We start from the raw sequence: 15,441 nt of genomic DNA on the forward strand, positions 1-15,441 counted from the left end.
AGTAAATATAATAAAAAAAAATTAATTTGAGATGAACAGAATTAATTTATAATACTTTGGATATTAATTATTACCAACTGTTAAAAACTAGACTCCAAAGTTAGTAAAATTTGGCCAAATATTTCTCAATATTAGTAGCAGACTTCAAAAATAAACAAAATCTCAGTTACTTCCTAACAGTTACATATATCAAGTAATGGTTGCAAACTTATATTACAGCTAAATACAATCAACAACCATGCATAAAATTTTGCAAAGCAGTTATAAAACAGTATTAATAAATGAAAAAAACAGAATATTAGGTTAATAAATCCTTGTCAGTAAAATACAGAACCTTGTTTTCATATATCTCAAGGGACCACGAAATATACTACATGCAAAATCCAGGTAAAACGTAAAAAATGGGAAGTGTTGAAAAAATAATTTTTATTTTAAGTATGATGGGAAACAATTAGCAAATATACACCACACTAAATAAATTTTCAGAGGCAATTTTTTTGAAAAATTTTCTTTTCAATTTATTTACGGACATTATTAATAATTGTATGTTAACAATTAGTTTAAGATGTTTATCAGAAATAATTCTATTTAACAACAGCAACAACTTTCACAATGATAGTTTAAGTTTAGGAAAAACGATTCAGATGCAATGTTTTAAAATTCAGTGCTACCAAATCATAACGAACTTCACTAAACATAAGGTCATAGTAATCCACTGTTCGTTTATGTAGAAACCTCATTATACAACTTTATTTTCATGCATAATATATTAAAGTTTAAAGGGGAGAGATATCAACATAAACTTAATTTTCATGTTCACGTCACCAAATTTTGGTTCATGGTTGTATGGTTCACCATGGCAAATGGTACAAAAAATGCAAGTTGTTTATAATGGCAAATGAAGCAGCAGTGACCACAAGCACACACAGTAATGCATATTAATAAACTTAACACTATTCGCTATTAACTTTTATTGTTCAGTCGGAAACTTTCTAATGGTTTGCTAGTAAATACAGCGGTTACAATGTAAATTACGAGAAATGCTTTGGCAATAAATGGGCAAATAATGCATTGGTACTATAGCAAATATGTAATGTTGGTGCAAGTAAAAAATTATGTTAATCATGGGAATTAGTAAATCCCGGAAACATAAAAATGAGGTTCTACTGTAGTAACAAGAAAAATAAACTACCACACAAATTATGATTGGAGGTCAAACATTTTGTACAGTGGCGACGGGAATGGGAGGGCAGACAAAGCAGTAACACAAAGCAAACCCAAACACTGATGACAAAAAAACAAAGACAAATCATAGTGCACAACAAATTATACAACATAATTTTTCTGATAAAGGGAAAGAGTATTTTTTTTCTTTAATTTCAGAGTTGACAATCTCTTTAGCAGGATACTATAACATGTGTAAAAGTTTTGAGCCTTTCTGACACCAATTGTAAAGGTCCGATCAGGATTGACACCAGAGCAAACTCTGGAAGGAGAGGGGATTGGGTAGAGAAACGGGCAAGGTCGTATCGGAGTGGATTCCATATCTTTGCACTTACTAAGGATTCGCCGTAGTCCGGGCAGTTATGTACTCAAGTATTACTACATACTCTTTCTGTTCATTGGCTCCACAGATCCTGTTGTGGGATGCCTGTACTCTCTCTAGCTTTGAACCGGAGACCGCCAACGTGTGCGCCCTGAGTGCAGCACATCATTACCATGGGATGTGCATTCCGCTCTACTTGTTGATATCTACCACTCTCTTACTAAAGTATGTCTTAAGCACTTCTTGACGCAACTCACACTTTTGCTCAAACATAACCCAGTTCTCATCTGTAGTTCTGCACACGTCCGCCCAAGTGACCTCTTGTCACACATCGCAAATCCGCGCGATTCCTTCACAATAGAAGCGAGACATGCCTCACTTGGCGGTCACCAGAGGTACACCTAACTCAGAGCTGACGAGGCGAGCACACACACACACACACACACACACACACACACACACACGCACTTCCGAACTACCCTACAATAAAATCAAATATTGTGTTTCTTTAACATGTTCCAACATGTTCATAAAGCTACAATTGCCACATATTGTGCAAGTTTTGATGGCCAGAAAGAAACAATAGTAATCTTTTAACCACACATAATTTAATGCACAATATTGCAATCTGCTGTTGCAAATGATATTTACTTTTTTTTAATAGCACGTAGAGCTTTTAAAAATATTACATTAAAAAAAATACTTTGCAATACACAAAGAAAGTAATTTCTTAAAGCCTAAAAGATGTGATGAGGAGCAGCAGGTGTTAGTCGGTCCGTCTCCACGCCCGACACCGCCGGTACAGAGACAACCCGTCGTACCTCCTGATGCTGTCCACGGCCGTCAGCGGCGGCCGGCACGGGGTACCGTACTCGCCGCGGAACGAGGGCCGGAAGAAGTCGCACAGCTGGGGTTCCAGGTCCCGTGTCTGCAGACAGCCCTTGCCCCGGCGGTGTCCCTTGTCCTGGCTGCCCGCTGCGTCCCCCTCGTCGACCGCGAGGCTCACCAGGTCGCGGTACAGGCGCTCCTCCGGCCAGAAGTTGAGCTTCCTCGCCGCCTGTGAGCCACACCCACTCAGCACTTATACTCAGCACTGTGTTTACTGGTTATTTGACACTCCATAGAGGACTAGAACTCTATTACAAACACAGAGATGTGTTGCCTAATCACAACAGAGGGTACAATATTACAGCAGACACCTGGTGATGGAAAATAACACAAATTTTGCAGGTCTCAAAAGTGTAAAATTTCAGCTAAGGCAAGAGAGAGACGTACTGAAATGCAAGCAGACTAATATGTCGCTGCTTTTCCATAAATGAAATATTAAACTACGAAAAAAATTTCTTTTCACAAATAAATACGTTCATCAATTTAGCTTGTGCGTGTTCTGTATAATATTACAAATTTGAGACATTGTGAGCTACATTAAAAATAGTTAAATTATTGTGGACGGTTAGGTTAGTACAGCTACATTAAAAATGCTGCAAAATGCTAGCATGAACAATTTCACTAGCACATATTATAAGATAAAAATGTGCAATAAAAATGTCCAAATATTATTTCATTGTGACGGAGTGACAGAAATTGGAGAATAGTTGGCTACATTTAAAATACTTGGAAAAAGTGTGGAAGGTTGATTTGGTTAGGTTAGCTAGATTAAAAATAATATGAAATTGTGTGGATGGTTGGGTAGGTCAGGATAGCTGCATCTTAAATATTTAATACTTAAGTAACCATTAAAAATATTTTTAAGTAATTTTTATTGTAGCTATACTAACCTAACCAACCATCCTCAATATTTGACAAAGTTTTCTATAACACAGACCCAGATGGGAAAGCAAAGCCAAAAAAAAAAAAAAAAAAAAAAAAAAAAAAAAAAAAAAAAAAAAAAAAGGCAGCAGCCCCGTCAATTGTAATGAATCTATAATTAAGGTGATTTCTAAGAAACTAGTCATAATTTAGAAACACATGTTTCCAGGAACAGTCTTATGCATTCCAAGAAAGTATTTTCAGAATTTTATTATTTTATTTACTGAAAAGCCATGATGTGAGAATTTTACTAAAACATACACCTCAAATTGGTAGATCATAAATAAACACTATAAGTAAACTATATTCTGATAATACAGTGCATTTTGCAATATGCTACACAAATGATTTTAATTTCCATGAAATAATTTAACTTTGGTTTTTATACCTTATTTCTTTCAGCTTATCCCGATATTTCTGGAGAGCTTCTTTTCTTAAAAATAAAACCCCAAAATGGTTTTTTTCACTTTCTGATGTTTTAGAATTGACTTTTAAAAGGTCATTGTGATACTTCCTTGTAGTTTCTTTTTTTCTTTTTTTAGAAAAGAGGCTCTCCTTCCACACTACCCTATCATGTATTATTCGCGGGAGTGTGTCGACTTGATGACATAGCTATTGATATGAATCGTATTGTACACTAATCCTAACTATTATAGTTACAGAAATAAAATACTACCTTATCGATTAAAACGGGTTGGTCAATTTTTGTAATTGAAGATTTAGAGATGGGAGCTTGATTCATAACTTGCAATTTCTTCTGTATCGCCACAGTTGAAAAAAATTCTGGTTTATCGTATTTACAAGCATCTTTAAAATATTGAACATCGACTTCGTCGTCTTCAGACACGTAACGAAAATCTAGCTCCTTAGGAGTTTCCGGTAGGTGCACAACAGACACTTTCTTTGAACCAATGCTCTCTTCGACAGATCTTACCAGCTGTTTCTTCGGTTTGGTAGAAAGTTTTACATTTTTGGTAATAAAATTTATTTTTGGTACAGCAGAACGACAGGAAACATTTTCATCTAGCGATTTCCTTGAAGAGTGCACCTTTCCCGAAACTTGAACTTGCACTGGTTTTGAAGCATTCTTACTTACAGAAAATCTAACGTGTTTCTCAGGTTTATTATGACTTTCCATCATAAATACAACACAGAGAACCTATTTAAATTCATAACATGAACACAACATTAATTCTATTCTTCGACGGTTAAATGTTTTATCCAGCTGATGTTTTCCCTCCCAAAGAAAAACCTAACGATATAGAATCAGCGCATGCAATACTTGAAACTGAAATATCGATAAGAGTCTTTCAGTGCACTATTATATTACAATTTAGAAGATGTTTTGAAAATTTTTGTTGGTTAATTTATCATCATTAATTAATTTTTAAAACAAATAATATATTTATATATCTGTGCAAACAGGTACAGGTTAAAACACAAAATCAGTTGGTCCAGAGTGGTAAACTAAAATCATGAAAACAAATTTTTCATGTTCTCGCAGCGAAAGCGAATAATTATTTTTATTTATTATAATAAAATATACGAGATAGGTGACGAATTTATATTGTTTAATACTAGGTATTAGTCTCTCACGAAGTTAAAATGTGCGATATGTTGAAAGAGCTGAGAGAACGTTCACAGAAGAGGAAGAAACTACTAGCTCAAACAGTAGGTACCGTTTGTTATGACTATTGTAAACAGAAAACGATTTAACTAAATTTGTGAAGGTATAGCCGTAAAATAGTTTTTCAGAAAGTATCGGTTGTAAAATGTGTAATTGTTAGCTATTTATTAACACAGAACTTAAGGTTACCTAGTAAATAAATCTTTTAATACGTTTTACGTAGTGTTATTTTGGTTAGGCCCGTTCTACAGTGGTACGTAAACGGAGACGGATTTCCCGGAACATTTCATAATCGCGGCCCTGCTGTTTCCCCAATACACAGAAACGTAAAAATGGCAAACAAAGATATCGCATTTCAAGGTGACTAAATATTCATTAATAATTATATTATGCTACAAGACCATATCACAAGTAGAATTTACATATATAATAAAAATAAACCACAAAGTCAAAATATAACACTAACATATCCTGTAGCATGCCCCATCCTGTGTTCCTATGCATCATCACTGGCCTGTGTCTCCTCTGCCCACCTTCCACACTCTCCTTTATCTCTTGTCTCTAGGGTGGGTCCCAGATAGCCCTACCCACTCCCTTCAGCACCATCCCTAGCGGGCCCTTTGCTCTTTCTGTGGTGACGTTCTACTGACTTCTGTCTTTCACACATGAACGCTCTTTGTCACTGTCCTTATTATCGTCCCAGCCTGGAGCCGGCCAAGGCCCACATCACTCGGAGATAACCAAACACTTCCATGGGGTACCCCTGACCGGCTCCGATATGCACTTGTGTACTTGCTGCGTCTATTGGGTATCTGTGTTCATGTAAGACAAATTGAATAACATACATACTATACAAATTTGGATCAAAGAAATTAAAAAGTCATTTGGTTTTTCATTTTGGTGTTGAGGCTTTATCCCATTAGAAGCAGCATTGGTGATTTTTAAGAGTAGCAACTTCTTTGAGAAAAAATTCCCGGGGCTGGTTTTTGTAGTAGTTGTAACTACTTTATAGATTCTGTAAACATTTATTTTTTTTTCATTAATTTTCAATTCTTAATAGATTATGTGAGTGACATTTAAAATACTGTTAAATAGTGCACATTATTGGGTAGGCCTGATCAGCAACATTTAAAATACTTGAAAATCATGTAAAAGGTTGGTGAAGTTAGGTCAGCTATTTTCTTATATTTGAAAATCTAATACCAAATACAAAAAAAGCTGTTTTACAGGATATGGAAGGAACATAATAAATTAAAAATATACATATTTTTGTTTTATTGAAAGGAAAAGTAGGATATTATCGCAGCATGTATTGACATGTTGGTGATGTGAAGTACTTGACATTGAGGCTTGACCGGGAAGCGTGCCAGTGCAGCCGTGCGTCCTGCTCTAGTTCGGGGTGGCCAACGTGGACGAGCTGCGTCAGGCGCTGGGCACCTCGCTGGAGGCCCCCAAGAAGCCCAGGGCCAGCGACAAGCCCCGGGATGACGAGGTTGCCGAGAAGGTGGTTCCCGAGGACACCAGCACGGACGAGCGCGTCTACACGGACTCCTCCACCTTCCTCAAGGTACCCCTGACAGCCACACTCGCGAACCGTCCAATGGACGTTTTTTTATTTCTTTGGCCCTTTTATTTGTTACATTTTAACAGTTGGTGAAATTAAGGCAAAGATCGCTGTGACTTAACCTCTAATGTGATTATGTTTTATTTTATTTTGAGACTCTGTGTTTCAAAAACTAAGTAGTCCGTTACCAGAGAAAAATTTTTAGATTTTAGTTGGTTCTTACGAGTAATTTCCCTCAAATATGATTTACTAAATTGTTTACAAGGAGACAGTCGAACTTGAAATCACAGTTTGAGAATCACCTACGAACTTTAATTACAGGTAAAAATTGCTATCTGTGTCTGCTACAACCATCAGTAATTAGTGCCTGGTGTATGTTGTGTGTTGGACGGATGGGACCAGGACTTCTGAGGCCCTGCAGATTGGCTCACACAGAGCAACTGTGTGTGTCGTACTAGCTTCTGTAACGTCACACAGCGTGCACCATGGAGGGTCTGGTGCAACCTTTACGGTATTTGTGGGTAACGAACACAACTGTATGTCATAGTGGACACGCTTGTGAATGCCATCACAACGAGAGGCTAGCCTGTGTGAGTTGTGCGTGTCTGCCGCAGGGCACACAGTCCTCCAACCCGCACAACGACTACTGCCAGCACTTCGTGGACACGGGCCAGCGCCCACAGAACTTCATCCGCGACGTGGGGCTGGCCGACCGCTTCGAGGAGTACCCCAAGCTGCGCGAGCTCATCAAGCTCAAGGTTTGCTTCAGAACTAACTCTCGTGAGAAGTCAAACTCAAAGGGGTGTATTTGTGTGAGGCGGAGTGACTGGTTTACAGAGAATTATTTTAAAAATAGATTGCAGTCTTCTGCAGCCGTTGAGCCATAAACTAACTGGATTTTGAGTTGAGCTGCACCGGCTGAAAAATTCCAGCCTCTAGTCATATCATGGGTGCAAAAAGGCGTGCAAGTCTTCGTTGATATGTTGAAAATATTTTTGGCAGAATAGCAAATCCAAGATGTTTCAAATTAAATTTTAGAAATAGCTTTTAATAAAAAAAAGATGGAAATACAAAAAAATCAACATGATGCGGGAAACCGAACCTTAAGGCACATGCCCCTCCCATCCCGAATAATATTTGAGGTTACTGTTGGTTCCACCTCAACCGTAAAATGTATAAACTGTATCACAAAGTGTTATGTATGTACTTAAAGGTTTAAAATTTTATGTGGATAACAACATGGACAAACATGCACTGTATTTTATGGTGAAATTTTGAAGCAACCTTAAAAAAAATTTAACGTAGATCAGGCATGTAATTTTCCCATCAGGATTTGAAGAGCTGAATGAAGTGTTGGAAAGTGAGCAGTTGTAGTAAAGACGGTGCCGAGGGGTGGTGCTAGCGGGGTGGTGTGACGAGGGCTGGTGTCGCAGGACGACCTGATAGCCAAGACGGCCACGCCGCCCATGTACCTCAAGGCGGACCTGGAGGCGTTCGACATGAAGGAGCTGGACAAGTTCGACGTGGTGCTGGTGGAGCCCCCCCTGGAGGAGTACCAGCGCACCATGGGCGTCACCAACACCCGCTTCTGGAGCTGGGACCAGGTGCGTGTCCTCGGGCCCTCCCGACCCGGCTGCCCGCTCCCGTTCAGTACAGCATGCGTGCTGGGCGTTGCCTCTCTCCGTCCCACGCACGGCCACCACCTGCCCGTCAGTTTGCGGCCGTCCTGTCTTCAACGGTATACGTTCTGTCAGTTTCCAGACGTACCATCGTCCAGTGTTTATGTGTTGGTTATATAGAAAGTGTTGGCAGATTACTAAAAAAAAAAAAATAGTTAACTGTAAAGTAAATTATAAGTAAAAAATGCAGAAAACTCATGCTTTCTTCAAAAAAGTTATCCTCATAACTAACATATATTGTATTTTATTTTAAAGTACGTTTTATCAAAGCCAAAGTTGATTTATAATGGCCTGAACAACTCCCGCCCCACACAGGTATTTGAATTCAATTTGAACTTTGCGTATCTTGGATACAGGTAATTCCTTCTTCACTTCTGTAGCGTTAACTTCTGGTAATAAAGATGTTCCCTTCTCTAATTTTGTTTACTGAGAAGCACATTTACTTTTAAGTACAGATTTTTTACCCCCTGTCGATTGTGCACTTACAGCAGTTCACAAAATTTGCTGAGGTAATTCAGAAGAGTCGTGTCCATTCCATGGAATAAAAAAGTACAAAAATAGACATATTTGAGTCCTTCTAATGTTCTTTGTCCCCCCCCCCCCCCCCCCCCAAAAAAAAAAAAAAAGCATTTTGAAATTCCTACTGGACAGTGTTTGCCATTGACTGTGTACTGCAGTCTAAGTGTGAGACAGACCAGAGAAAACTGAAAGACTTTATTGAATGAGTCAGCAGTGAGGATGAACTCGGGAGCATCGCTGGCAGCCGTATGCCACACAAAATCCAAAGGCAACGAGTGTCGTGATTGGAGCTGTGCTGAAACATACAATGCTGGATTAAATAATTTTCTTAGTACTTAATTTCACCAAAAAATGATGTAATTTTTACTAAATTTTATTCTGATACATGATTCAATTTTACAATAAAATAATTAGTTATGAGCATGTCTAGGACAGATTTTGTATTAACAGAAAATAATAATCTGCAAGCATTTGTGTGTATTTAATAATGTAGTGAGATCTGTAATGTAAATATGAATATGTAAATCAATGATGCACAAGCAAATACAGGTAAAATTATTATTTGTGAGCCTTTGTGAATGCATGGAAATCCCATGAGATATTAGCCTTATTTTTATACTATTTTTCTTATTTGCATTGAATAACAAGTAATATATTTTTAGAATACTTGCAGACTATGAGAGATGATAATCGTGCGACAGCCGTGTGTTGAGCAGTGCTGTGAGAACTGTAACCCCTTTATTGCCTGCTCATGAAATGCTGACTCTGAATTTTTAAAGACTGTACAATTTTTACCTTGAAGTCTGTAAGAAAAATAATTTTATAATAATTTTATTTTAATAATTACGTATGTTGGTTCAGATTGTCATTTGGTTGGGTAAAAAATAATTTGGCAACTTTCTAAACTGTAAGATTTAGGAGGTGCAGTTGGTGTTATGTGATTGGAATTTTTTTTAATATTAAATTTTATTCTTTTTATATGTACATTTAAGAATAAGTTATTAATATTGTGAAGTGTTTATAAATAAGCATTAACTGAGGTAGGATGTGAGTTAAGACTTTAGTTACGATTGCCGCAACCAGGTGGCGAGAGAACACGAAGGAAGTACACAAGGATAGTGTTTGCACTGCGCTCGTGTTTAGACGGGTGTTTGAATTTGGCAAGAAACATGATAAATAAGGTGTTTAACATTTTTGATAGCCAATAGTAATTCTTTCTAAAGGTTATTTATGCTCACAAATGGGCATCAGCATTTGGAAAATATGTTAAAAAAGTTGCAATTTTGTAGTATTATATATATGATAGTGTCGATTTTAAAATTTGGCATATTAAATATTTTATTTGCTTTAGTTGAAGGAAACGCCTCACTGAATGTTCAATTACTGTCATTGTTTTTAATAATTCTTTTTTTGGAAAGTATAAAAAGCTTAATTTAAGTTTGAAAAAAATGTTCAATAGCCTCTTTTGTCAACCACTGCTGTGATTCTACTTGGTTTTGAGGGCAGGCTCGGCAGGTTCCGCTTCAGCAAGAACGAAGGCATATGTGGTAATATAGTTGCTGTATTTTGCAAGCGTTGTAAGTCGCTGTGTGACGGGAGCGGTAAGGACGGTGTCGGGCGTGCAGATCATGCGGCTGGACATCGGCGAGGTGTCGGCGCAGCGCAGCTTCGTGTTCCTGTGGTGCGGCTCGTCCGAGGGGCTGGACATGGGCCGCTTCTGCCTGCGCAAGTGGGGGTTCCGGCGCTGCGAGGACATCTGCTGGATCCGCACCAACATCGGCAACCCGGGCCACTCCAAGAACCTCGAGCCCAAGGCCGTCTTCCAGCGGACCAAGGTGCGGCTCAGCATGAGCTCCTCTCCGTCAGAGTTGTGAATAGCGCTCGGGGCGCTTCGCCACGGAGCTGTCTGACGTCTTGGCCACATTAATAATTATAATCAACTTGAGAACCATCCCCCTCTCCCTTCAGCCACCCTTTAATGCTGATTCAGAGCTGACGTATTGTTTAGTACTTGTTTGTTTAAAGACATTGACTTCATGATGGCTTTTCTTCAGATCTTTTTGGCAAATAATTTTCAATTTACCATACAATACAGCTATGGTTTGTTGTGGTGTGACTTGAACTCTAGAACAGACACGCCTGCATGTCTGCGATGAGCCATGTTCCACCCCCGGCTCGCCAGTAAGGTAGTGCGTGTACTTGCGGCGTGAGGCTCACCGGGCGAGGTTCCTGCCGCAGGAGCACTGCCTGATGGGGATCAAGGGGACGGTGCGTCGCTCCACCGACGGGGACTTCATCCACGCCAACGTCGACATCGACCTGATCATCTCGGAGGAGACGGAGTACGGCTCGCTGGACAAGCCGGTCGAGCTGTTCCACATCATCGAGCACTTCTGCCTGGGCCGGCGCAGGTTCTGCTTCAAACAATTACAAATCTATAATGTAGATTTATGTTGGTTTCAAGTTCCCTAAGCTTGAACAGAATAAGGGGGGTGAAAGTGTGGAACAGCTGTGTGTGGTTGCGGTGGAGGCGAGGAAGGGAACGCGGCCGTGTGTTGCAGGCTGCACCTGTTCGGGCGCGACAGCACCATCCGCCCGGGCTGGCTGACCATCGGCCCGGAGCTCACCAACAGCAACTACAACGCGGAGCTGTACGCCAGCTACTTCGCGGCGGGCCAGGACACCACCGGCTGCACCGAGCGCATCGAGGCGCTGCGCCCCAAGTCCCCGCCCCCCAAGCTGAAGGGGGCGCCCGGGGGCCGCGGGCGGGGCTTCTCTCGGGGCCGCGGCCGGGGCCGCTGAGCTCCCCCCCACCCCACCTTGCCTGACTACTGTCAACATGCTGTAGGAGGCTATTTAAAAAAGGGGAAGGCACAAAGAAAACTTTCACAACATTGTTTTGTTAGATATTATCTTGTCTGTATTTCCCTGTTCTGCCTCTTTTAATCTCCGTTCCAATGTTCTAATACACTTTTATAAACATTTAGTGATCAGTTTTATTTTGTGTGTCAAACTTTGCTTGTACTATACATGGTAACAATTTTTGTTTTGATTTACTTTTTAAAAGCAAATCTTAAATATTTCAGTTACCGTATTTACTCGCATATAGGTCGCCATCGCATACAGGTCGCACCCATAATTTGAGGTCTTGAATTTGGTATTTAAGATTCCCCCCATATAGGTCGCACCGGTAATTTAATGACGCGAACGGCCGGCGCACCATGCACGAAAGAGTTAACGGGTACTGTAAAACTCCGCTACTACGAGAGCTGATGACGGCGTGATAAATTGTTGTAACAACAAGTACTCGCAATAACCGAATTTAGAAAATTGAAGTCAAGTTAGATTCCTGACTTCTTAAAATGTCTTAATTGTAGACTATAACTCGAAAACAGTGCTTTGTATTGAAAAAATGCACAGAATAAAAGTTGTAGTAAATTTAATTACGAATAAAAAAAGGCCTGTTATGATTTTTTATATCTACAGCGGTTTTCGTTATGGGTTCCGATAAATACTCACATGCTAAGTGAATTCACGTCACGCGAGTTCGGCTATGCTAGCCGGCTGGTTGTTATTTTCGTTCAAAACGTGGCAAAGGAACTTGTGTGGATCAGGTAGAAAACATTCGGCTATAAACGAAAGATATAAGAACAATGCTATCCTGAAATGCTGTGACATGTTTTTGGAGTAGATAATCACAGCGACAGACCGACAGGATGCGCTCCCGCCCTTGCCGTCAGCGATGTTTATTTTGACAGCTCAAGCAATTATCTTTTCCTCGTCCCTTCGCAGCGTAAAAAAAAGTAAAAAAAAAACACGTTTGAATGCAGATGGAAAGGTAACTATGCAGTAAAATAAAAATATATTTACGGCCCTGCTAAATTTTTCTATTCAATAAAATTCGAGGTATTAGTGATTTTTCACCAGAAACTGCTGTGTGACTAATAAACAAATTGTATCTTAATAACTTAAACTTATAAAGTATTTATTAATGGCGAAGGACAGTCGTATAAGCCCATAAAAATATTTATTTTACCGAGAATGGACTATACAACCTGGCTTTTGCCGCACGCGGTGTGGGAGGGGAGGAGGATGCTGACAGTTTCTCACGCAGAAGGTTGAAATAAGGGAGGGAATGTGTTGAAATGTTAGTTGGAAAAAGGGGGGGGGGGGTGTTTTTACATGGTTTGTGGCTCTGGGAGGGATGAGCCTTGAAGAATTAGCAGCGGATGGGAGAGGTAAGCATCACGTCACCTATGACGTCAAGCCGCCGCTACTGCCAGCCTGGCCGGACGAGTTTCTTACACTCTCGCGGAAGCTACCACAGCGGCTTTTCGTGCAGGCGGGTAAGATAACATGACAGCTGAGACGGCTTTTCGTGCGTGGACGCGCCGAGCTCAACTAGACACTGCCGCATGGACAGTCTAGAGGGGGTGGTATCTATTTTTAGCCGTCTTTTTTATGCCTGCCTGCTTACAGTACAGCTCTCACCAAGATAAACGTGAACACATAGCGCCCAACAAGGTGTAACAGACTTGTTTTTCAGCCGATTTTACTCAAATTTTCGACTTTATCTGCTCAAATTTTTCACGGTTTCTCAAAAAACGGTCGTATAAACGGAATGGACGCATCAGAGGGGGGTTGCATCGGTGGGATTCTACTGTATTGCAAAAAAAAATTCCTCAAAAATTTTAAAAACATTTTCTTCACATATAGGTCGCACTTCATTTTTTCCCCATCAAATCTGGTAAAATTGCTGCGACCTATATGCGAGTAAATACTGTATTTCAAACGTCAAAGGTTCCGGCCTTTACATACAATAACACATTCTTCCTGAATCCATCTTGTGAAATTTCACAGGTAGGTTCCACATTTTTAGACTGTACGAAGATTTATGTTTCCTGTCGTGTCTCTGTGAAATATTTACCTGATTAGGGTAAGTCTCCATGTATGAATGCATAAATATACTCCTACTTGTACTTTGTACACTTACTTTTTTTTTTGTACAAATTAGGTATTTCTTATGGTTAGGTGGAGAGTTCTCCGAGTGTGGTTTCATCTCCGTGTGCACGGTGTGACGTGTTAGCCTACACACAGCGCAAGAAGCAATTTATGTACGAATTACAAGAACCAAAGGTAATAATCTAATAATGTTGCTTGATGAATAAATTTGGAATTTTATTTGGAATTTAGTTATGGAATATTTCACTTACCTGCAGTTTATATGGATAAACATCTGGTATTTCATATACCATGGTTTTAAATGTCACAAGCATTGGTAAAATAGTGCTCCATTGCAATATGATGCCTTTATTTCAACTTCAGCTAAGTAATTGGAATCAAAACATTCAATCTCATACCAGCATAACATGAAATTTCAGTGTCATTGTTTGCAGTGTATGTGGTAGCCAGATCAAGTAATGACATCAAGCAACAGAGAAATTTTATAACAGATAGCTAGGTAACTTTCATAGGAAATTAATTTTCAATGATGAAGTTTTCATGTACCGTCAACATTTTTGGGCCGTATTTTTCACTGGTGTGTGAAACTATTCATGTGTTTGATAAGGTTTTTGCAATGTGTGGGATGTGGTGCAAGATGGCCAGCAACGACATTCTTTTGCGTGAAGGTTGAACAATAGTACATATCCTGGTGTCATAAGTTACATGTTGGGGACGTGTGTTATTGTGTTGATGTTGTCTTGGCTCTTACACAGGTTGGATCCTGTGCTTTTTTTTATATTACTGGTAGTTTAATGTGTAGGTAAGTTGGAATTTATTTACAGTCTTTTATTTAAACCTACAGAAAAAGATTTAATTTTTGGTATGGGCCAATTAAATCCTCAAATACCATCAAATCCTTAGTATTAAATATTCTAGGGAAAAGATTAGAAGAAAACTATTTGAAAAAATAGTCAGTTCTTCAACACTGATAACCTCAGTTAACTTTTTCCTTCATGTACTTCCTGCTACCATTCTCCAGGATATCGTACTTTTAACATGCAAGAAAATTGGGATTTGATCCATCACTAATTTTTTTCTATTGACAAATTATAAATAAAACAATAATAAGATGAATTTATGCAACATAATCTTCAGTATAATAAATGAAAACAAATTAACTCACCTACATCAATGCTCACCAAGTATGTAGGTGTGACAAACCGATCTACAGGAAGCAAAGGTCTATGTAAATGATAACATTGAGGCAACTATCAATTCTTGTGAAAGTTTTCTGAGATTAACAGCGTTCCATATGACTGTAGCAAATGTCAGATTAGTGAAGATAATTTACGAAACTATTCTGGGTAATGGGAAAGAATGATCAACTGTTCAAGGCAACCATCCTTGAAAACCAGACCCTGATGGACATTGGTAAATGTAAATATTTAGCAAGTTGTTAGAGAGGGGAGATCTCTCAACTTGATGTAAACAAACCATGCCACTGCTGAACTGGTTTCCCACTCAGGAGCAAGCCACGTCTGTCTCGGAATGGCCTCCAAAAAATTTAAAACTTTTTTTGGTCTCGCAAAACCTGATGATCCACTTTTCAGATGCCCTTAAAGAGACAACCAGTAAATTTTTCACTGCAAATTGAAGGAAGAGGCCATTCTAAAGGGCTTTTTTTTTTTAAATAAAATAAAATCGTAATCATTTGTGTTTGAATACAACAGTGATACAAGATTCAACAGTACAA

General features: G+C 39.1%; 2 protein-coding genes across 2 annotated transcripts; one reads left to right on the forward strand and one right to left on the reverse strand.

The window, feature by feature from the left end:
* Positions 1 to 305: 305 nt before the first annotated feature.
* Positions 306 to 5,013, reverse strand: LOC134542774 (uncharacterized). Its single transcript, XM_063387288.1, has 2 exons — positions 4,032 to 5,013; positions 306 to 2,603 (listed from the first exon to the last, which is right to left on the reverse strand). The coding sequence occupies exons 1-2, from the start codon at positions 4,494 to 4,496 to the stop codon at positions 2,313 to 2,315; spliced, it is 756 nt and encodes a 251-aa protein (XP_063243358.1). The 5' UTR covers positions 4,497 to 5,013; the 3' UTR covers positions 306 to 2,312.
* Positions 4,714 to 13,730, forward strand: LOC134542767 (N6-adenosine-methyltransferase non-catalytic subunit). The gene is made up of 7 exons (XM_063387275.1): positions 4,714 to 5,026; positions 6,376 to 6,549; positions 7,161 to 7,304; positions 7,980 to 8,150; positions 10,370 to 10,579; positions 10,983 to 11,155; positions 11,306 to 13,730. Exons 1-7 carry the CDS (start codon positions 4,961 to 4,963, stop codon positions 11,544 to 11,546), a joined length of 1,179 nt encoding a protein of 392 aa, XP_063243345.1. The 5' UTR covers positions 4,714 to 4,960; the 3' UTR covers positions 11,547 to 13,730.
* Positions 13,731 to 15,441: the final 1,711 nt, after the last annotated feature.

Source organism: Bacillus rossius (genome assembly GCF_032445375.1).
Source record: "Bacillus rossius redtenbacheri isolate Brsri chromosome 9 unlocalized genomic scaffold, Brsri_v3 Brsri_v3_scf9_2, whole genome shotgun sequence".
NCBI lineage: Eukaryota > Metazoa > Arthropoda > Insecta > Phasmatodea > Bacillidae > Bacillus > Bacillus rossius.